We start from the raw sequence: 24549 nt of genomic DNA on the forward strand, positions 1-24549 counted from the left end.
GTCTATATTATGTAAATTCATCTATAATTTTGCTGTATTGTAAGCTATTGTATATAAGTGTATAAGCCAGTATATATTGTAATCTACATAAATAAAGTACTCAATCAATCAATCACTTACACTCACACTCACTCAATCTCTCTCTATCTCTTCTTTTTCTCTCTCTCTCTCTCTCTTAATTAATCTCTCTCACTCACACACTCTCTCTTTCTCTCTCTCTATCTCTTCTTTTCTCTTCCTCTCACACTCTCTCTCTATCTCTATCTCTCTCTCTTTCCCTGTCTGTCACTCTCTTTCTTTTTTTCTCTCTCTCGGCCACTCTCTTCCACTCTCACTCCATCTCTTTTTTTCTTTCTTTCAATCCATCTCTTTCTTTCTCTGTCTGTCACTCTATTTCTCCATCTCTTTCTCTCTTTCTCTCAGTCATTCTTTTTACATTCTCCACGATTGCCAACCCACTGGAAACAATAAAAATACAATCCCAACAACCATTTCATTGAATACGTATATATACCATTCCCATCCAGGATACAGTTAAGAAGATTTAGGACCTTCCAGATAAGGAGGAACATTTTCAGGTGGAAAGAAAAAAATCTGGTGTGGCGCACTCACACAACTTTCCTTGCCGTTATGGAAATTTGATCACCTGACGCTAGTGTGAACGCGCATCTCAAGTCTACTTTTCTAAAATCTGAGCCAGCTGGTGACAGGATCATAACGCTGGAGACACACGAGGTCTGCTATCTCTTCATAGTGGATGATTTAATAGAGATTCAACAGTTGGCAAAAGTTTGCAATTGAAATAATAACATTTTCTCGAATTTCGAGCTTATTTTAAATTTTAGGTGAAAATGTTACCAAACATTACTTGTAGATATTTTCATGCTCAATTTTTTTGCATTTTTAATTTTTTGTTTAAATTGTATTTGAAGCCTGATAATTGGGAATCTATAATCAAACTTTGCATAGATAGGGCGGAGCTCCTGAAATGTTTACAGATATGGGACTTGTGGCAGTTGATAGAGCTTAACAATGACTATTCTAAGTATGAATTTGATCAAAATCGTTGGAGCCATTTCTGAGAAAATCGCGAAAAACCCAGTTTTTAACAACATTTTCGCCATTTTAGCCACCATCTTGAATTGCATTTGATCGAAATTGTTCGTGTCGGATCCTTATAGGGGTCATTCCGTTACTTGGGAGACACAAACACACATATACACACACACACACACACACACACACACCACACACACACACACAACACACACACAACACACACACACACACACCACACACACCACACACACACATATACAGACCAATGCCCAAAAACCACTTTTTTTGACTCAGGGGACCTTGAAACGTATAGAAATTTAGAAATTGGGGTACCTTGATTTTTTTCGGAAAGCAATACTCTCCTTACCTATGGTAATAGGGCAAGGAAACTAAAAACATGGGAGAAGAAAGAAACTACAGTATAGTAAAGTCCACGTTATAATGGCAGTGTTTGATTAGCAATGGTATTGCTATCCTTGTCTGTCATTCAACAAAGCGGATAGCGCTATCTCTTTCACGCTTTGCTCTGTTGCCCGATCGTCTTCCAACAATGTAGAATTAATAATTGATTATCAAGATATTCCATATTAATTATGAGAATTCATTATGAAATAATTGAAGAATATTATCTCACGCTTAATTGAATATAATTGATCATTTTAAACTGGAATGAACAGTTAATATTACATTAATAAACCTGTATCAGCTACCGTCTATAGAAGGCATTGACAAGACAGAGGATCGGCAACGTTGTTCCTCCATCTTCCTCTACTGCCATTATAACATGAGCCCCACAATAGTAATTCAACAGGAGAGACAAAGAGAGCAAGAGAGAAGTAAAAGAGAGAATATAAATGAAATAGGAAGACAAGAAACAAAGTTAAAAACAATAGAAAAAGTAGAACTCCTGAGTGAAGTGATAAGTTGTAAGTGGAAGTAAAGAGTAAAGTAGAAACAAGTAAAAGTAAAGTTGCAGCTGATAGAAAATAAGTAGAATAGAGAATGGTAGGACGAGGAGGGAAGAGGAGGAGGTGGTGAAGGAGTAGGAGGAGAAGGAGGAGGAGGAGGAGGGGAAAAAGAGGAAGAAGAACAACGGATTGGAAGAACAAGGAGAGTGATGAGAAGAAGGGAGAGAAGGAGAAGAAGAAGAAGAAGAAGAAGAAGAAGAAGAAGAAGAAGAAGAAGAAGAAGAAGAAGAAGAAGAAGAAGATGAAGAACGGATTAGGAGAAGACTGAGAAGAAGTAGAAGAAAAAGAAGAGGAAGAAGTGGAAGACTGAGAGAAAGTAGAAGATTTATTGATTGAGTACATTATTTATGTAGATTACAATATATACTGGCTTATACACTTATATACAATTGCTTACAATACAGCAACATTATAGATGAATTCACATAATGTAGACTGAGATAATAATTATTGAACTGTATATGATAAGAAATAGTAAGGAATAGTATATTTCGCACCTAGAGCAGAAAATGAGATTTTTCCGGCTCGAAACCGTGTTTCAAGTCCAAGGACTAGAAAAGATTGAGAGCCGGAAAAACATTTTTGCCCGTGTTGCAAACGATATTTTCCGCCACACTACAGGTATTGCTGACTAAATAGATAAAGAATACTCATTAAGTTATCGTATCTATCTCTTGATTTTAGTGGTGGAAGATTTGCAGTCAGGATTTCAGATTATTTTAAAATTTCACTTGGAATATCACAGGCGTTGTCATCTTCAAGCATTTTTGAAAATTCGGAATGCGCTAATCAACTATAAATAATTGAATAAAACTGGTTGCAAAGCGAATGCTGAATTAGTTTGATTTGAAACTCGAACTGAAATCATGGCGACTTTGTTGAAGAAAGTGGACACTCGCCCGATCTAGCGGATGACTTATTAACTACGGACTTCCATGAGCGGCTGGAAAGTGACCACTTTCTGGCCTAGACCGGAAAAGAACCCCTTTTCTGATGTCAGACGAGAGTCGTCTGCAAACAAGGTCTTTCAGATCTACGTAGGGACTAGAAAACAGCCGCTTTTTGTGCAGTGTGGCGAAAAAGCAATTTGTAATATAATAACCATAGATAATTATATTGTAATGCATGTACATAAATTGGCGGAGCTTTGGACATATCAATGTCCATTCTTCGGATACAATATTCAATATATCCTCCCCACTAACTCTCTACCAAAAAGACAGAGGGAAGAAGATTGGTTGGAGGAGGGAAGAAGGTGTAGGAGGAGGATAACGAGGAGGATTAGGAGGAGGGAAATGAGGAGAAGGAGGAGGAAATGTAGAAATTATGAGTGAGGAGAAACGAAATTGACTTTCGAGGTAAGGAAAAACATTTTTAGGTGGAAAGAAAGAAACGTGGGAGAAAAAACGACAATACAATATCAATTATAAAAAAGAGTTCAGAAGAAGAAAGAAGGAGAAGAAGAAGAAGAAGAAGAAGAAGATGATGATGATGATAAAGAAGAAGAAGAAGAAGAAGAAGAAGAGGAAGAAGAAGAGGAAGAATGAGAAGAAGAAGGAGAGAAAATAATATTGAAAGGATAGGAAGAGGAGGTGTAGAGAAAGAGAAGGATGAGGAGATTGAGGAAAATGGAAGGAGAAGAAGGAAGAGGAGGCGAAGGAGGAGATGAAGAAGAAGTCAAAAAAGAAGTAGTGGAAAGTTGTGAAATATGGATAAACAAAACTTGTTGACGGAACAGGAAATAAATAGATGAAAAGGGAAGAACTATGAGGAAGAAGGAGTAGAAGAATGATAAGGAGACGAGGAGTAGAAAGAGAAGAAGGATAAGTGAAAGCTTCAAGATGGAACTTAAGCAGGCTCAAGTCAAATATCTTGGAAAGTCTTACATTATGCCGTAACACTTTAAAGAAGGATTTTCCCAACTCTACATATTTTCCAGGCTTCTATTCTATTCATGTAGGCTTTAATAATATCCCTCGATATTACTATATTCTATACACTAGCCGTCAGGCTCGCTTCGCTTGCCATATCCGTCTAGCCAGGGGGCTCCGCCCCCGTCGTTCGAAAGCGGCTCCAACGATTTTGATTAAATATATACTTAAAATAGTCATAGATAAGCTCTATCAACTGCCACAAGTCCCATATCTGTAAAAATTTCAGGAGCTCAGCCCCCATCTATGCAAAGATAGATTTTAGATTCCCAATTATCAGGCTTCAGATATCTTTAAAATTAATGAATCTAAATAATGAAATTAATGAATGAAAATCTTTACAATTAATGTTCAGTAACATTTTCACCTAAAATTGAAAATAAGCTCGAAATTCGAAAAAATGTTTTATCCAATTGCAAACTGTTGATCCTATTAAATGATTCACTATGAAGAGATAGCAGACCTCATGTGTTTTCAGCGTTATTGTCCTGTCACCAGCAGCCTAAAAAGGAGTCGTTAGGTAATGTCAGAGGCCCTGAAATTGATCAGTTGCGACCTGAAAACTCTGACACCAAACCTTACCCAGCCAAGTCACACGATATTATTATTGTTACCAGCTGGCTCAGTTCTTCGTTTATAAGTAGACTTGAGATGCGCGTGAACACTAGCGTCAGGTGATCAATTTTCATAACAGCTAGGCAAGTTGTGTGAGTGCGCCATTCCAGATTTTTACAATAGATTAGAGTATATTATGTGACCATATTTTTACTTTCCTTGCCCTTTTACCATAGGTAAGGAAAGTATTGTTTTCCGAAAAAAATTAAGGTACCCCAATTTCTAAATTTCTATACGTTTGAAGGTCCCCTGAGTCCAAAAAACTGGTTTTTGGGTATTGGTCTGTATGTGTGTGTGTGTGTGTATGAGTGTATGTGCGTCTGTGTACACGATATCTCATCTCCCAATTAGAGGAATGACTTGAAATTTGGAACTTAAGGTCCTTTCACTATAAGGATCCGACACGAACAATTTCGATCAAATGAAATTCAAGATGGCGGCTAAAATGGCGAAAATGTTGTCAAAAACAGGGTTTTTCGTGATTTTCTCGGAAACGGCTCCAACGATTTTGATCAAATTCATACCTAAAATAGTCATCGATAAGCTCTATCAACTGCCACAAGTCCCATATCTGTAAAAATTTCAGGAGCTCCGCCCCATCAATGCAAATAGAATCCCAATTATCAGGCTTCAGATACAATTGAAACAAAAAAAATCAAGTGGAGTAGATTGAGCATGAAAATCTCTACAATTAATGTTCAGTAATATTTTCACCTAAAATTGAAAATAAGCTTTAAATTCGAGAAAATGTGATTATTCAATTGCAAATTATTGTTGATTCTATTAAATCATTCACTATGAAGAGATAGCAGACCTCATGTGTGTCTCCAGCGTTATTGCCCTGTCACCAGCTGGCTCAAATCTTTGAATAGTAGACTTGAGATGTGCGTGAACACTAGCATCAGGTGATCAATTTTCATAACGGCAAGGAAAGTTGTGTAAGTGCACCACACCAGATTTTTACAATAAATTGGAGTATATTAGACTATGTGACAATATTTTTGTAGTTTCACTATAATTAATTGATTAATTCGTGTATTTAATTATTTGTTTCAGTTATAGCACATAAGGACTGTACAGCGAATGGCACCTGGTTTAAGCACCCTATATCAGGGCTGGTCTGGTCCAACTACACCACATGTGTTAATATGGAAGACCTCGATGTGAGTATAATATACCTATTTATATAATTATTACTGTATGATAATTATTTATAATTATTATTTAACGAACATCCTAAATAAAATGAGCGCTACTATCCAGACATTGTCAGTTTGGTGTAAGGGTAAGCATTCCTGACTGGCAATTGGGAGGTACCGGGTTCGATTCCCGGGCTGGCAACTTATTTTTGGATAGTAGTTCTCATCGAATTTCCATCTAGCTGTTCACCCTGTTGTCAATGTCTGCAGTAGCAGAGGTCTTCGGGGTGATTTGCAGCATTTATTTGGGATTTTCGTTAAATAATAGTTATATATTAATTAGCATTTGAATAAATGCATTCTCTATTTAATTCCATCTGATAATTATTTCAAATATCCAATAAAAAATGTTTAAATTCAACTTAGGACTTCTGCTACTGCAAATATTGACCTAATAACTATAGTGAGGTCCACGTTATAATGGCAGTGGAGAAAGATAGGAGTACAATGTTTCCGACTCTCTGTCTTGTCAATACCTTCTATAGACGGTAGCTGATACAGGTTTATTGATGTAATATTAACTGTTCATTCTCGTTTAAAGTAATCAATTATAAATTATATTTTCTCAATAACTTCATAATGAATTTCTATAATTAATATGAATTATTTTGTTTATTAATTATTGATTCTACATTGTTAAGAGACAATTTGACAACAGTACAAAGCGAGAAAGAATGCTTTGTTGAATGATAGACAAGGATAGCAATACCATTGCTAATCAAACACTGCCATTATAATGTGGACCTCACTGTAGAACAAGAACAACCACCACATGATACAGTATCAACACAATATGATACAGTATCATCTCAACTTGATACACAACACTATGATTTGATACATTCGGTATCTGCTTTGTAGAATGATAGACAAGGATAGCAATACCATTGCTAATCAAACACTGCCATTATAACGTGGACCTCACTGTAGAACAAGGACAACCAAAAACATGATACAGTATCAATACAATATGATACAGTATCATCTCAACTTGATATACAACACTATGATTTGATATATTCGGTATCTGCTTTATGGAATGATAGACAAGGATAGCAACACCAATGTTAATCAAACACTGCCATTATAACGTGGACCTCACTATAGAAAACAAAACTTTCCCTAGTATAATAATAATAATATCGAGTGACCTGGCTGGCTCAGGTCTGGTGTCAGAGTTTTCAGGTCACAACTGATCAATTTCAGGGCCTCTCTCATCACCTAACTACTGCTATTCAAGCAGCTGGGACCGTGGGCTTAACGTGTCCATCTGGAACACGGGAGTCACCCGAAAAAAACACTCAATCGTACTAAGAAAATAGAATTTAACTGATACCAATAAATTATGTCTATTATAAAAAGTGATTCTGGAAATTCTTCAATGAAAAATTCATCATATCCCTGTTAATTTTGTCAGGTTGGCATTATATTGAGGATGTTTTCTAAACAAGATTTGAGTTCTGTCAGTTCATTAGGTTATAATGAGGTCCACGTTATAATGGCAGTGTTTGATTAGCAATGGTATTGCTATCCTTGTCTATCATTCTACAAAGCAGATAGCGAATGTATCAAATCATAGTGTTGTGTATCAAGTTGAGATGATAGTGTATCATATTGTGTTGATACTGTATCATGTTGTGGTTGTTCTTGTTCTATAGTGAGGTCCACGTTATAATGGCAGTATTTGATTAACATTGGTGTTGCTATCCTTGTCTATCATTCCACAAAGTAGATAGCGAATGTATCAAATCATAGTGTTGTGTATCAAGTTGAGATGATACTGTATCATATTGTGTTGATACTGTATCATGTTGTGATTGTTCTTCTTCTATAGTGAGGTCCACGTTATAATGGCAGTATTTGATCAACTTTGGTTTTGCTATCCTTGTCTATCATTCGACAGAGCCGGTGGTACTATCCTTTTCTAGGTCCACACCGATGCCAAGTATGTTTCTGACAGTGTAGAAATATAATTAATTAATGCAGAGAATCAGCATCGCTATTCGTTTATCTTTATCCACTGCCATTATAATGTGGACTTCACTATAGCACCAAGTTGAAGAGCTGATCAAAAAAAATTTTAAAGCTTTTTTAATAATTAATATTATTCTCCAACTTGTGCCAAAAAAACGTTATTAATTCAAAAGTTTTTTGAAGTTGCTTCAATTTTCTTAATATATATCTATGTCTCTCTGTTTGCAGTGGTCTCAGAAAATCAACACATTGTATGAGACGGGATATGCCATATCTCTAGTTGCATTACTATTATCTCTGATAATACTATCCTATTTTAAGTAAGTATGGAATTTTTTTCACAATATACTTTTCGGAAAAGGCTTCTTTTTGTTATTGATGATAGCATTTTTGTCATAGTCATTCAATCTCAGTTGTTCTCCATCTTAGACCAGTTATAGAATAGACACGCTGGGAAGTCTAGCTTCTGAAGCCAAAATGTACTGCCAAATCCACCCATCTTGACGTCACAACCAAGCTAACAACAATGCATTGAATAACAACAATGTAAGTTAAACACCACAAACTCAAAAAAGTTCTCTATAATTTCTTTACGATGCGTGACGTCAAGATGGGTGGATTTGGCAGTAGATGTTGGCTTCATCGATTTTCAGTATGAATATACAATGAGCCGTGTCTATTCTATAACTGGTCTAAGTTCTCCATGCATGAAATCAATCCGTTAAACAGCTGTTTGCAGAACAAATAAACATATGATTCTAATTACAGCATACTATGCTGTAATAAAATCATATGTTTTCTTCACAGTCGACTATGTATCCTAGTTCCGAATTAGGAACAGCAAAACGGCTACAAAAACCACCTTCAGCGCTCCAGGTGGAAGTTTTGTCAACTTCCACAGAATTCCTGATTTAAACATTTAAACATTTAAACATTTAAACATTTAAACATTTAAACATTTAACATTTAAACATTTAAACATTTAAACATTTAAACATTTAAACATTTAAACATTTAAACATTTAAACATTTAAACATTTAAACATTTAAACATTTAAACATTTAAACATTTAAACATTTAAACATTTAAACATTTAAACATTTAAACATTTAAACATTTAAACATCAAACATTCAAACATTTAAACATTAAGAGAAATGCCAAACAGTCGACTTGAATCTTAGACCTCACTTCGCTCGGTCAATAAGTCCGGTGTCTCTGGAAACATTGTCACTAGCATTTTCAAAGGAAAAAATAATAGATGACTTTGCTAAATCTTCACAATAATAAAAGCCATAAAAAAAGCCAAAAAAATAAGCTCTTCTTTCATAAAGGCCCTTCACATCAATTTGAAAGTTCTATTCATGAGCGAGGTCTACTGTTCCCAGAACTACTAGTATTTCTGTTTTTGAATTCCATTGCTCATTATCCCCTGAATGAATATTTTTCCCGTCCTCCTTTTCTTTTTCACACCCTCTCATCCTTCTCCTCCATCTGCCCCACCACCTCCTCCTCTTCCTCATCCTCCTCCTCCTCCTCGTCCTCCTCACAAAATGCAGCTATAAGTGAAATCCTCACCCGGCTACAAACAAACAGATGAATTAAATATAGACGTCCATTGTTGGTTTACGCTAGAGTGAGCACGAAAAAGAGTGGTTTTATTCTTTTTTTTATTTGGAAAGCACAAAATAGAGCAGTTGTTCTGCCCACTGTTTGTTTAGACATTGAGCGACTGGTGTTAGGTGGTGCAATTTTTTGCGTTTTTTCTCCCCTTTTGTTTATTTTTCCTTCTCTTTCTTTTCCTTCTACCTCCATTTTGGTAGAGAGTAAGTGGGAAGGATATATTGAATATTCTTTCCGAAGAATGGACATTGATATGTCCGAAGCTCCGCCAATTTATGTAGATGCATTAAAATATTATCTATAGTTATTCCAAATATTTTTCTTTCATATCATATACAGTTCAATACTTATTCTCTTAGTCTATATTATGTGAATTCATCTATAATGTTGCTGTATTGTAAGCTATTGTATATAAGTGTATAAGCCAGTATGTATTGTAATCTACATAAATAAAGTACTCAATCAATCTATCAATCACTTTTTCTCTTAATACTACACATTTTACTTATCATTTTCATCCAGGTATTGGCATTTTACCCCCTTTGTTGGTTTTTCCTTCTCTTCTCCTCCCTTTTCCTCTACTTCTTCTCCCAATACCACACCTATTACACCTTATTTTTATCCAGTTGTTACGATTTTCTCTCTATTTCTTTTCTTTCTGTATTTTCCTCCAGGTATTGATAATTTTTCATTTCTTATTGTTTTTTCGTTCTGTTTCTCCTCCTTTTTCCTCCACTTTTTCATTTCTTCTACCTCTTCTTCTTCTTCTTCTCTTCTTCTTCTTCTTCTTCTTCTTCTTCTTCTTCTTCTTCTTCTTCTCTCTTCTTCTTCTTCTTCTTCTTCTTCTTCTTCTTCTTCTTCTTCTTCTTCTTCTTCTTCTTCTTCTTCTTCTTCTTCTTCTTCTTCTTCTTCTTCGTCTCTGTTATATATCTCTTTTTGACCAATGCAACCCATAATTTCCTCGTTTCATTATAATCACCATTTTGACATGAATACAAAACAGCAAATCAATTTATAGATTTTCTTTCATTTATAAGTTACTTCATTCAATCCACTTCCCCCTATTTCTTGCCGTATATTTTGTTCTTCTTTTACATCTTCCTCTCTCATCCTTTCAAAATGAGTTGCATTCCACACTAATTTCTGTCCTATTTATAACTTTTTTTTGTCCATTTTATATTTTCCGTGTTAGCCAACGTTATGAACTAGAGTGAGGTCTACGTTATAATGGGCAGTGGAGAAAGATATAGTGAGGTCCACGTTATAATGACAGTATTTGATCAACTTTGGTTTTGCTATCCTTGTCTATCATTCCACAAAGCCGGTGGTACTATCCTTTCCTAGGTCCACAACGATGCCAAGTATGTTTTTGACAGTGTAGAAATATAATTAATTAATATAGAGAATCGGCATCGCTATTCTTTTATCTTTATCCACTGCCATTATAACGTGGACCTCACTATAGGAGAATGTCTTGTCAATGCCTTCTATAGACGGTAGCTGATACAGGTTTATTGATGTAATATTAACTGTTCATTCTCGTTTAAAATGATCAATTATATTTTATCGAGCAAGACATTAAATTTTTCAATAATTTCAAAACGAATTCTCATAATTGTAATGAAATATCTTGTTAATTAATTATTAATCCTACATTGTTGAAAGACGATCTGGCAACTGAGCAAAGCGAGAAATAGATATCGCTATCCGCTTTGTTGAATGATAGACAAGGATAGCAATACCATTGCTCATCAAACACTGCCATTATAACTTCAAACTTCATTCACTGATATGAGATTAAGGTTTTTTATAATAAAATGAGTAAAAATTTGTATTATAAATTTGTATTATAAATTTTTACTTTGCTTGCCCTATTACCATAGGTAAGGAAAGTATTGCTTTCCGAAAAAAATTAAGGTACTCCAATTTCTAAATTTCTATACGTTTAAAGGTCCCCTGAGTCCAAAAAACTGGTTTTTGGGTATTGGTCTGTATGTGTGTGTGTGTGTGTGTGTGTATGTGTGTGTGTGTGTGTGTGTGTGGTGTGTGTGTGTGTGTTGTGTGTGTGTGTGTGTGTGTTGTGTGTGTGTGTGTGTGTATGTGTGTGTATGAGTGTATGTGCGTCTGTGTACACGATATCTCATCTCCCAATTAAAGGAATGACTTGAAATTTGGAACTTAAGGTCCTTTCACTCTAAGGATCCGACACGAACAATTTCGATCAAATGCAATTCAAGATGGCGGCTAAAATGGCGAAAGTGTTGTGAAAAACAGGGTTTTTCGTGATTTTCTCGTAAACGGCTCCAACGATTTTGATCTAATTCATACTTAAAATAGTCATCGATAAGCTCTATCAACTGCCACAAGTCCCATATCTGTAAAAATTTCAGGAGCTCCGCCCCATCAATGCAGATAGATTCCCAATTATCAGGCTTCAGATACAATTGAAACAAAAAAAATCAAGTGGAGTAGATTGAGCATGAAAATCTCTACAATTTCATCTAACATTTTCACCTAAAATTGAAAATAAGCTTTAAATTCGAGAAAATGTGATTATTCAATTGCAAATTATTGTTGATTCTATTAAATCATTCACTATGAAGTGATAGCAGAACTCATGTGTGTCTCCAGCGTTATTGCCCTGTCACCAGCTGACTCAAATCTTTGAATAGGAGGCTTGAGATGCGCGGGAACACTAGCGTCAGGTGATAAATTTCCATAACGGCAAGGAAAGTTGTGTGAGTGCGCCACACCAGATTTTTTTTACTTATTTATAAGAAACCTTGATCTCATATCAGTGGATGAAGTTTGTAAAATAGTAATTATTATAACACGCAATAAGCAACTAATTACTTATACCCCAACACATGTAATTTATAGTGGGGTGTATATTTATTCATTGAAATTATCATTTATTCATTGTTGAAACACCGCCGATTTATGTAGTTACATTACAATACTATATTATCAATATTCTGATGTTGCATTCAATCTTCATTGTAATTAATAAGTTTTCATAATAATATGTGAAATTTGTTGCATAATTGGCTGTTGTACTGTAATATATTGTAGATTCTTGTATAAACCAGAATGTATTGTAACTTACTTGAATAAATAAATTTGAATCCTAGAAAAAAAATAAATAAAAAATAACGTGGACATCAATATAGTTAAGTAAATGAGAAAATTTGCTTTAATTTAATAAGTAAATTCATGTAACTCTGTATATTCAGAAACTTGAAACTGATAAATGATTTCTCTCTTCCTCTCTCTATATTTATCTCTTTCTTCCTTTGTTTATTCATTGGATTTCCTGAAAATTATCTATTCTCTCTGTTTGACATATTGGCATTTAAGTTTTATCAGAGCTTTTGTAAATGAGAAAATTTGCTTTAATTTAATAAGTAAATTCATGTAACTCTGTATATTCAGAAACTTGAAACTGAGAAATGATTTCTCTCTTCCTCTCTCTATATATTTTTCTCTTTCTTTCTTTGTTTATTCATTGGATAACCTGTCATTATATATTCTCTTTGTTTGACATATTGGCATTTGAGTTTTATCAGAGCTGTTGTCATGTTTATATTTTTCAACGCTGTAGAAAGATCTATAGAAAAAGGAATATGAGCTATCTTCTTTCACTGACGAATAATTCAACAAGCGTCTTTGCTGTCATGAAAGGAGGAGGATGAGGAGGTGGTGGAGTAGTAGGGGGAATGGAAGGTGGAGGAGGAGATGTGTGAGAGGGAGGAATGAAGGAGGAGGAGGGGTAGATGTGTGAGAGGGAGGAAAAGAAAGAGTAGTCAGACGAAAGAGGATGAACAGAAGGAGGTGGAAAAGAAGACGGAGGACGAGGATGAGGTTTGAGAGGAGGAGGAGGAGGAGGAGGAGGAAGAGGAAGTGACGGAGAAGGTGGTGGAGAATAAGGATGAGAAGTTGGAGAACCATGGAAAGGTAGAATAGAATGAGGAGAAGGAGGGTCTGAAAGAGGAGGTGAAGGAGAAGGGTTAGGAGGCAGGAGAAGGAGAGGGTGGAACAGAAGGTGGAAGAATCGGAGGATGAGGAGGAGTGAGAGGTGGCGGAGAAGAAGGATGAGAAGTTGGAGAACCATGAAAAGGTAGAATAGAATGAGGGAAGGAGGAGTTGAAGGAGGAGGATATGGAGTAAGAGGAGGTGATGGAGAAGGGTGTGGAGGCATGGGTAGGTGAGGTAGAAGAAGAGGTGGAAGACACGGAGAAGGAGGAGGAGGTTAAAGAGGAGAAGAAGCAGAAGGAGGTATAGTTGGAGAAGGATGAGGAGTAGGAGGAAGAGAAGAAGCAGTATGAGGCGGAGAAGGGAGAGGAGTGAAATGAGAAGGAAGAGAAGTATGAGGAAGAGGAGGAGGAGATCTAGAAGATGGTCTGGCAGAAGTAGGAGGAAAATTTGAAAGGAAGAAGTGATGATGGTGAAAAGAGGAGGAGGAGAATGAGTAGAAGAAGGACATGGAGCTGGAGGAGGAGGCGGAGGAGGAAGAAGAAGGGAAGATGATTAGAGGAGTTGAAGGAGGTAGATTAGACTTAGGAGGATAAGAAAGAGAGGGAGAGGATCATGAAGAATAGGGGGAGGAAGAGGAGGAAGTGGAGGAGAAAACAGAAGAGAGAGTGATGGTGGAGGATGAGGAGCTTTAAAGGGATGGAGAAGGGGGTGGGAGAGGATGATGAAGGAGAAGAAGTAAAGATGAAGGAGGAGGAGGTTGTGGAAGAGTAGGAGAAAGAGGCGGAGAAGGAGGTTGAAGAGGATGAAGAAGAAGAAGAAGAACAAGTGAAAGAGGTGGAGGAGGTTTTGGAAGAGTATGAGAAAGAGGGGGAGAAGGAGTAGAAGAATTGAAGACGGAAAGAGAGAGATTTGCAAAGAAAAAGGAAGAGAAAGAGAAGTAAAACCGTTTAAAATGGAGGAAAATGACAAGGATATCGACGGTAAGGAAAGAAGTTAGTGGAAAAAGGAAGAACCATCTTATTATTGGATCTACGTTCAGATGGACAGGTCGGTGAAAAAGTGGAATTTTAATATGAAAAGACTCTCTCAAACCCTTCAAATTTCCTTTTCCTCACTCTTATTCCCCTTCTATTTCCTTCCTCTTTCTATTCTCTATTTTCTCTTCACATCCTTCTTCGTTAGAATTTTTCCTTTCTCCATCTTCTCCTACTCCTATCTTTATACTTATACTAGCAGGTAACCCGTGCTCCGCAAGGGACTATCTTTAAACTTGACAAACTGAAAACTTGACCTAGTGGAATATTGAGGAGTTTGAAATAGGCCTATAACCATCCTCGGTTGATTAAGAATCTACGATGCAAAATGTCAAGTTAATGAGTTGAGTAGTTGAGACGTGATGATGCGTCATTCGTGAATTTCCTATCCCCTACCTGTATAAGCCAATTCTTTCTTTCATTATATTATGGATTACCAATTTTTCTCTGAATTTCTGCTTCAAGTTCTCTCCCTGAATTAATATTTCCTATCATTCAAAATATTCTACTTCTTCTATTTATCTTATTCTATGCTTCTCTATTTAGAACTTGAACCCATTCTTGTTATTCCTCACTTTTTTCATCCTTTTATTTGTGTCTTCTTTGTATTTTCTTTTAAAATTCACTTCGTGAAAATGATTAAGGTTTGAGATTGTAGTGAAGTGAAGAACTACAAGACTAAATCTATTTGGGACTATGTGTAACCATAGAGAAACAATATGATAAGTAGATATGCCATGGTATAGGGCGTTTATGTCGCAACTTTTACTGTTATCTCAAGCTGATAGTCCACGTAGTTCTTTCCCGTGAAGCTTTATGACGCTGGTAGTCTCTCATATAGTGCTGGTCATACACTCTTACCCGGTCAAAACAGTAAAAATCGACAATAATAGACAGTAATCGGCTTGTGATAACAGTAAAAGTTGCGACATAAACGCCCTATACCATGGCATATCTACTTACGCTATTGTTTCTCTATGGTGTAACCTTATCTAAATTTGGGAGAGGAATAGCACAAGGTTACCTTATTTTTTCTCTCCCTATCGTTTCGATGCGATGTACTTAATGTATTAATCAATAAATTATCCAATATCCATTACAATCTTCTCCATACTGCTTTCCTTTTCATCTGTATTCCCTAGACTTATAGTAAAAAGCTATAATTATTCTTTTTGATCGATCTCTATCAACATATTTTCTCTCCTACTTCCTCATCGACCCCCTAATCTCTTCTCCATATATTGTCCATACACCTTGTCCATTAACTCTTCTACATTATCATCCTTTTCAAACGTTTACCAACATAATACCATATTATGGTGGGGGTAAGTCAATGATTTAATAGTAGGCCTTCATCACAAAATTAACTACAATCGTAAATCTACGTTTTCTTTCGTATCAAATAGTTTAATAAAGGAAAGAAATGTCTTTTTCCTCCACCTACTGTCTAAAGTACTTACTTTACTCCCTGAAACATAATACTAAAGTGTCACTTTTTCGCTCTAGGTAGTAAAAAACAGAAAAACTTCCTAGGGAGTAAAAGTGACTCCATTTAAATAACATGGGAAGCATCTCTATTTTAAAAACTTACATGGTAATAGGTTAGAAGGTCTAAGCTCAGATGAGAAAGCGTAATATAGGTGTCTGTCATTGAGTCAACTGAATTCAATACCACAACCAGAAATTTGATCAACTCATGAAATATATGTTTGTATGATATTATATTCTTAATATTAGTAGACGATAAAAATTTATACAATTTTTAAAATATTTTATTCTATTCAAAATACCAGCCAACAAATATTTTTGATCTGCATTCTGCAATTCAAATCTGAACCGCGTGATCTGGAGTCAGCCATTTTTGGTAGCCCAGCTGATATAATTGTTACACTTGGCCGATAGATAGCGCAATCGGCAGTGCCTATCAGACGACCGGTTTTTAGGTTTTAGATTTTAGGTTATGTTGTTAGGAAACATTGTCACCAATATGTAAGTTATTAGAATGATTTAATTTGCAGTTTCTGTAAAAAAATGTAGATGGAGGAAAAATGTTGTGTACATCACGAGCGAAAAATACTTTTTCTCCCTCAGGAAAATTGTTGCCCTCGGCTTCGCCTCGGGCTTCAAACTTTTTCCCTCAGGGAGAAAAAGTCGTACTTTTCACTCTAGATATACAAATAACTATTTCCTCCACCTACTGTCTAAAGTACTTACTTTACTCCCTGAAACCTAATACCAAAGTGTCACTTTTTCGCTCTCGGTATGAGAGCTTTTTCGGCCATGATGCCATTATCAAGTAATTAACAATTTTAAAATAGGGTAGGCCTACTTAAATTTTAATTTTTTTATTGCAGGAAAGAAATGTCTTATATCTCCCTTCTCCATTATATGTAATATAATAGGAGAAAGAACTATTATATTATATTATATGTAATATAATAGGAAATTCATGAATGGCGCATCATCACGTCCCAACTACTCAATTGATTATCACCCTGATTTTTCTTATCTGAAAACCATAATATCTTTGTAACATTTTTCCTGAAATTCAACTTTCCACTTCTCAGAAACCTCTAATTCACTTGATTTCACTTTATCTTTGTATTCCATCTCCTTTTCATCATATATACTTTCTTCCTGATATCCTACTGATTCTTCTACTAACGTTCTCCATCATCATTCTCTTCTTATTCCTCCTCTTTCTCTACTTCAGTCTTCTGATCTTCTTCTCCTTCTTTTCCTTCTTCTTCACGTTTTCGCATTATCAGCCTCTCTCCTATTCTACTATACTTGTAGATGCATTGTACTATTCTTATGTAGATGCATAACAATATAATCATTATCTATAGTTATTATATTACAAATTGCTTTTTCATTATCATATACAGTTCAATAATTATTTTCTTAGTCTATATTATGTAAATTCATCTATAATGTTGCTGTATTGTAAGCTATTGTATATAAGTGTATATATTATATACAATAGCTTACAATACAGCAACATTATAGATGAATTTACATAATATAGACTAAGAAAATAATTATTGAACTGTATATGATAATGAAAAAGCAATTTGTAATATAATAACTATAGATAATAATCATATTGTTATGCATCTACATAAATTGGCGGAGCTTATAAGCCAGTATATATTGTAATCTACATAAATAAAGTACTCAATCAATCAATCAATTCTCTCTAAAAAATTATGTCTCCCACTCCAGCACTTCTCCTTTCCCTTCACCTCCTCCTCCTACTCCTTCACCTCCTCCTCCTCCTCCTCCTCCTCCTCCTCGACCTCCCACACCCATCACCCAAATCCACCCGGCTTTCCAAGTCTCATTTAAATTCAGCACATGCTAGAGCAATTATCGTGACATGGTGAGCTCAACATCATCCTGTCAGTATTGTTTGAATGGACCCACCCATGTTATGACCATCAGGTACACTGACAGTTTTAAGTGACTCCCACCTAACCAGTGTGACACTCTGCTAAGGACAGCACAAATTAGAGCCGGAAAGGTTATTTGAAGGTCAGGTTGAGGTCACTTTGCTAATGGACTCTGTATGTAGGGTGGTCAACGTCTGTTTACTAAGGATTGATTGTGAATTTGAAATTTGAAAATTGGAGTAATTTAATAACTTTATTATGTTACAGAGAACTGTAACTTATTTGATGGTTATGGAAAATATTTATTTATGTATTGAAATTGCAACCGTACACACCATTCTTACAAATATATCATATTCAATAGAGATATATTTTAAACATAAAATATACTATTTAATGTGAAATAGTATATTTCGCACCTAGGGCCGAAAATGAGACTTTTCCGGCTCGAAATCGGTTTTCAAGTCCGAGGCCGTAGGCCGAGCACTAGAAAAGATTGAGAGCCGGAAAAACATTTTTGCCCGTGGTGCGAACGATATTTTTCGCCACACACAAAAATAAACAATATATATATGAGAATAGTTGTTTAACAAGCACTTCCGAACGCAGAAGTGGAAGGTGATAGCTCCAGCAAATCTGAGGTAATCTGAATATCGGGAAATTGTCCAAGTATTTTTATTTTTTATTCTGATTTGTCTAAATAACCTAAAAGATTATGTTCAATTATGTAAGAGGTTGAGTTTATACTTTTTTATCCTTTCAAATGACAATAGGATGATATTATTTCAAATGTTTCAATTATTGAATAATGAACACAAATAATGAAAAGTTTTTTGATCAGCTGTTTTTTGATCACCTTTCTTAGTTGCATGTTAGCGGCTGGAAAGGGTACTCTTTTGGGCCTAGGCCGGAAAGAAACCTGTTCTGACGTCAGACGAGAGTCGTCTGCAAACAATGTCTTTCAGATCTACGTAGGGACTGGAAAACAGCTGCTTTCTGTGCAGTGTGGCGAAAAATAATTATTGAACTGTATATGATATGAAAAAGCAATTTGGAATAACTATATATAGTATTGTAATGTATCTACATAGGAGGAGGAGAAGGTAGAGAAGGAGGAGAAGAAGCAGGAGATGAAGAAGAGGAAGGGGGAGGTGGAGAAGGATGTGGAGGAGGGTAAGAAGAAGAAGGAGTATAAGAAGGAGAAGGAAAAGAAGGAGATGGGGATCAGGAAGAGGAGGTGGAGGTTATGGAGGAGGAGGAAGAAGAGGAGGAGGTGGAGAATAAGGATGCGGAGGAGAATGTGTCTTAACTCCGCTCAATAAAGAATTTTCTCATTTCATATCAAAAACAACAAAAATGGAAATACATAGGCAATTTATGATAGAAGAGGGTAAAAGAGAGAGCATGTTGAGAGATTATTCATGTAAGATATGGGAATAATTTCAATTACAAAACACGGGTACTTTTTAAAACAAAACTTTTAATGGATTTTTCAATCATATTCGAAACTGGGGAAGGAAAGATGTTGATGGGTTGAATGAAGGAAGGGGAGAAGAAGGTAGAAAAAGGGAATGGTTTTCAAGAAGGAGAAAATAAAGAGGTGTAGGAGATAGAAAAGTTCAGGAAGAGAGAGAATGGGAATTTGATCGGAAGAATGGTGTGAGGAGGAAGTGAGAAAGAAGGAGAAGGAGGGAGCACAGAATGAAGAGGTGCAGGAGGGGGAGTTGGTGATGAGGATGAAGAGAGGGAGAAGTAGAATTAGGGGGAGGGAGGTTCAGGAGCAAGAGGATACGACAAGGATCAGAAGAATTAAGATTGATTGATTGATTTGAGTACTTCATTTATGTAGATTACAATATATACTGGCTTATACACTTATATACAATAGCTTAAAATACAGCGAAATTATAGATGAATTCACATAATATAGACTAAGAGAATAATTATTATTGAACTGTATATGATATGAAAAAAGCAATCTGTATTATAATAACTATAGATAATTTATATTGTGTTGCATCTACATAAATTGGCGGAGCTTTGGACATATCAATGTCCATTCTTCGGAAACAATATTCAATATATCCTCCCCACTAACTCTCTACCAAAATGGAGGAAGAAGAGGGGGAGAAGTAGAATTAGGGGGGAGGGAGGTTTAGGAGCAAGAGGATCAGAAAATAAAAGGAAATATCAGGATCAGAAGAATTAAGATGAGATAGAAGAGTGGACGTATAAGATGGAAGAGTAAGGTATGAGGGAATAGAGGAGGTGAAGAAGGAAGAGAAGATGAAGTAAGAAGAAAGAAAAATACTAGAACCATTGGTGGTGGGAGGAAAAGAAGGAGGAAGACGAGGGGGAGAAAGAAGGAAAAGCGGAGGTGGAGAAGGAAGAGAAAAGGTGAGTAAGAGGGATGAGGAGGTGAAGAAGTAGGATAAGGAGGAGGAAAAGGAGTAGAACGGAGGAGGAGAATTTTATTTTTTTATTTTTATTTATTATTTATATATTTTACAAAAAAACACTGATTGGGAGAGAAGAACTAAGGATACTACTTAGAATAAAAAGAGGGGGAGGAGGAGGATGAGGTACAGGAGAATAAAGAGAGGAGGAGAGGAGGAGGAGGAGGAGTATGACAGTATAGAGGTGCGTTAACGTGTAAACCTGTTGACGTGTCAAATTTGATCTGGTGTGGGCAGATTGTGTAATAGGATGTCCCCAGAATACACCATATATCGGCTCATATGTCAACCATGTTTCCAGGCCTCCTCCTCCTCCTCATCTTCCTCCTCCTCCCCATCCTCTTCTTCATCATCCTCCAACTCCCACTTCTTCTCATCATACTCCTCATCCATCTAATCTTAATTCTCCCTTTACTTATTCTACTCCTCCTCTCATTTATCATCCTCCGCCTCTTCCTTTTCCTACTCCTTCTCCACCTTTTTCTCTTTAGTCTCTTTCTTCTTCTCCTCCTCCTCCTTCTCCCTCTTATCCCTCCTCTTTCCTCTTCTTTTCCAACGCTCTCTCTTTGGTTCTAATGTTTTTCTCTCTCCTTACATATTTTTTTCCTTATTCAACTAAATTTTCTAATACTCCTCCTCCTCCTCCCCCTTCCACTCATCCTCTTCTCATCCTCCTCCTCCTCCACCTCCTCCTCCTCCTCCTCCTCAACCTTCTTCTCCTTTTTCTCCTCCTCTCCCTCCTCCTGATCCTCCTACACTACCAAATTCCAAACCGTATTAGTGCATGCAAATTGGTGAAGTGTCAGAACCTGTGATATGACAGCCTCTCTCTCTCTCCATCAAGGACTCTAAAATATCAAAACTGTTTCAGAAACGATATACATTAATTCAAAAAATCCATGCTCCATTTCGAGAAGTCGACTTGAATGTTAATATTCTGTGATTTCATGGCTTTTTTGTCCTCATCATTCAATCTCAGCTGTTTTCCATGCATGAAATGAAGCCGGTAAACAGCTGTTTGCAGAACAAATAAACATATGATTCTCATTACAGCATACTCTACTGTAATGAAACCATAGACCAGTTATAGAATAGACACGCTGGGAAGTCTAGCCTCTGAAGCCAACATCTACTGCCAAATCCACCCATCTTGACGTCACAACCAAGCTAACAACAATGCATTGTTCAACAACAATGTAAGTTAAACACCACAAACACTTACACAACAAACTCAAAAATATTTTCTATAATTTCTTTACGATGCGTGACGTGAAGATGGGTGGATTTGGCTGTAGATGTTGGCTTCATCGACTTTCAGTATGAATATACAGTGAGCCGTGTCTATTCTATAACTGGTCTAAGAATGAAACCATATGTTTCCTTTACAGTCGTGTATGTTTCCTAGTTCCGAAATAGGAACAGCAAAACTGCTACAAAAAACCACCTTCAGCGCTCCAGGTGGAAGTTTTGTCAACTTCCACAAAATTCCTGATTTGGAATTCATAAACTAGGTTATGTTTATAGAATGCATCTTAGACCAGTTATAGAATAGACACGCTGGGAAGTCCAGCCTCTGAAGCCAACATCTACTGCCAAATCCACCCATCTTGACGTCACAACCAAGCTAACAACAATGCATTGTTCAACAACAATGTAAGTTAAACACCACAAACACTTACACAACAAACTCAAAAAAGTTTTCTATAATTTCTTTACGATGCGTGACGTCAAGATGGGTGGATTTGGCTGTAGATGTTGGCTTCATCGACTTTCAGTATGAATATACAGTGAGCCGTGTCTATTCTATAACTGGTCTAAGAATGAAACCATATGTTTCCTTTACAGTCGTGTATGTTTCCTAGTTCCGAAATAGGAACAGCAAAACTGCTACAAAAAACCACCTTCAGCGCTCCAGGTGGAAGTTTTGTCAACTTCCACAAAATTCCTGATTTGGAATTCATAAACTAGGTTATGTTTATAGAATGCATCTTAGACCAGTTATAGAATAGACACGCTGGGAAGTCCAGCCTCTGAAGCAACATCTACTGCCAAATCCACCCATCTTGACGTCACAACCAAGCTAACAACAATGCATTGTTCAACAACAATGTAAGTTAAACACCACAAACACTTACACAACAAACTCAAAAAAGTTTTCTATAATTTCTTTACGATGCGTGACGTCAAGATGGGTGGATTTGGCTGTAGATGTTGGCTTCATCGACTTTCAGTATGAATATACAGTGAGACGTGTCTATTCTATAATTGGTCTAAGAATGAAACCATATGTTTCCTTTACAGTCGTGTATGTTTCCTAGTTCCGAAATAGGAACAGCAAAACTGCTACAAAAAAACCACCTTCAGCACTCCAGGTGGAAGTTTTGTCAACTACCACAAAATTCCTGATTCGGAATTTGTAAACTAGGTTATGTTTATAGAATGCATCTTAGACCAGTTAAAGAATAGACACGGTGGTAAGTCTAGCCTCTGAAGCCAACATCTACTGCCATATTGCCAAATCGTGACGTCATCATTGGATAGAAAACTTTCAGATTGTGTCTATTTCAGAAGGATGTAAATTATTATTCATTAAAATGGTAAACTCCCGCTGGAATAGACACAATCTGCTATGGAAAACAATGTAAACAAACTCTACAGAAAAGTTTTCTATCTGATGCTGACGTCACGATTTGGCGATAAGGCAGTATAGTGAGGTCCACATTATAATGACAGTGGATAAAGATAGAAGAATAGCGATTCCGATTCTCTGCTTTAATTAATTATATTTCTACACTGTCAAAAACATAATTGGCATTGGTGTGGACCTAGAAAAGGAGAGTACCACCGGCTTTGTCGAATGATAGACAAGGATAGCAAAACCAGAGTTGATCAAATACTGTCATTATAACGTGGACCTCACTATAGATGTTGGCTTCATCGACTGTCAGTATAAATATACAATGGGCCGTGTCTATTCTATAACTGGTGTAAAGAATGCATGTAGTAAATTCAGTACAAACAGGTAATGTTTTCTATTTCTCAATTATTCTTCTTTAGATTATAATGTCAAAAAATAGTTTACGTTACTTGGACGTGAATGTTTTTTGCAGTGCTCGAATAGAATATATTCTATAGTGCGGTCCACGTTATAATGGCAGTGGATAAAGATAAAAGAATAGCGATGCTGATTCTTTGCATTAATTAGTTATATTTCTACACTGTCAAAAACATACTTGGCATCGTTGTGGACCTGGAAAAGGATAATACCACCGGCTTTGTGGAATGATAGACAAGGACAACAAAACCAAAGTTGATCAAATACTGTCATTATAACGTGTACCTTACTATAGTCTCGGCTGACACCTCGATTAGATACATCTTTCTCGCCTGCAAAAGGCCCCTTTCCGTCCATGTGACGTAAGATACTATTCTTGTCTTTATTTCTTCTATGACAGATTTGTATTTGATCAAATCATACTTCTGTTGTAAAGTGGTTCCTATAAATGTAATTATGTTAATTATTATTATTTCATTGCGTGAATTTATGTTTTCAGGTCATTACGATGTCCTAGGATAACCTTGCATATGAACTTATTCACGTCTTTTGCCATCAATAATCTGCTATGGTTATTATGGTATAGACTGATTGTGCCATATCCTGACATTGTCAAACAAAATGGGGTAAATATTACAAAATCTTCTATATTAAATTGAACTGTCTATATTGAATAAGAATGAACATTAACATAACATCAATAAACCTGTATCAGCTACCGTCTATAGAAGGCATTGACAAGAAAGAGGATCGGCAACGTTGTTCTGCTATCTTTCTCCACTGCCATTATAATTTGAAAATTAATAAACTTCTATGTTGAACAGCCTGCATTCATAGAATGTACAACAATGATGTTATTTCCTTTTTTATTTATTATTTATAAATAATATTAAATAATTAAATATTATATAATTTCTTTTTTATTTATGTTATTTAATGATGTAATACTGAAAGTTCATAGTAAATATAACCAGATCCATTCCTTTACAATCTGCTATTTATTATTTCTAATATCTTGAATTCCATGATTAATTTTCTTCCTCTTCTTGGACGCCTCTGTCGTCTTCTCCTACTTCTCCTTCTACTCACTCTACTGTTTTCCCCTTCTTCCTCTCCTAATTCTACTCCTCATATTATTCATCTTCTTCTTCTTCGTGCCCTTCCCGCTCTACTCCTGTTTTATTCTCTCTCTGTCATCTTCACTTTCTTCTTCTTCTTCTTCTTCTTCTTCTTCTTCTTCTTCTCTTCTTCTTCTTCTTCTTCTTCTT

General features: G+C 36.0%; 1 protein-coding gene across 1 annotated transcript in view; it reads left to right on the top strand.

Moving 5' to 3' along the window:
* The window catches only part of LOC111056807 (calcitonin gene-related peptide type 1 receptor-like), a gene marked incomplete in the record, with an annotated part of 81928 nt that overhangs the window by 27865 nt on the left and 29514 nt on the right, over nucleotides 1-24549 (top strand). The window contains 3 exon segments of the mRNA XM_039440983.1: nucleotides 5630-5736; nucleotides 7975-8066; nucleotides 23781-23907. Coding sequence (XP_039296917.1) covers nucleotides 5630-5736; nucleotides 7975-8066; nucleotides 23781-23907 — 326 coding nt within the window.

This window comes from Nilaparvata lugens, chromosome 14, assembly GCF_014356525.2.
Source record: "Nilaparvata lugens isolate BPH chromosome 14, ASM1435652v1, whole genome shotgun sequence".
Classification (NCBI taxonomy): Eukaryota; Metazoa; Arthropoda; class Insecta; order Hemiptera; family Delphacidae; genus Nilaparvata; species Nilaparvata lugens.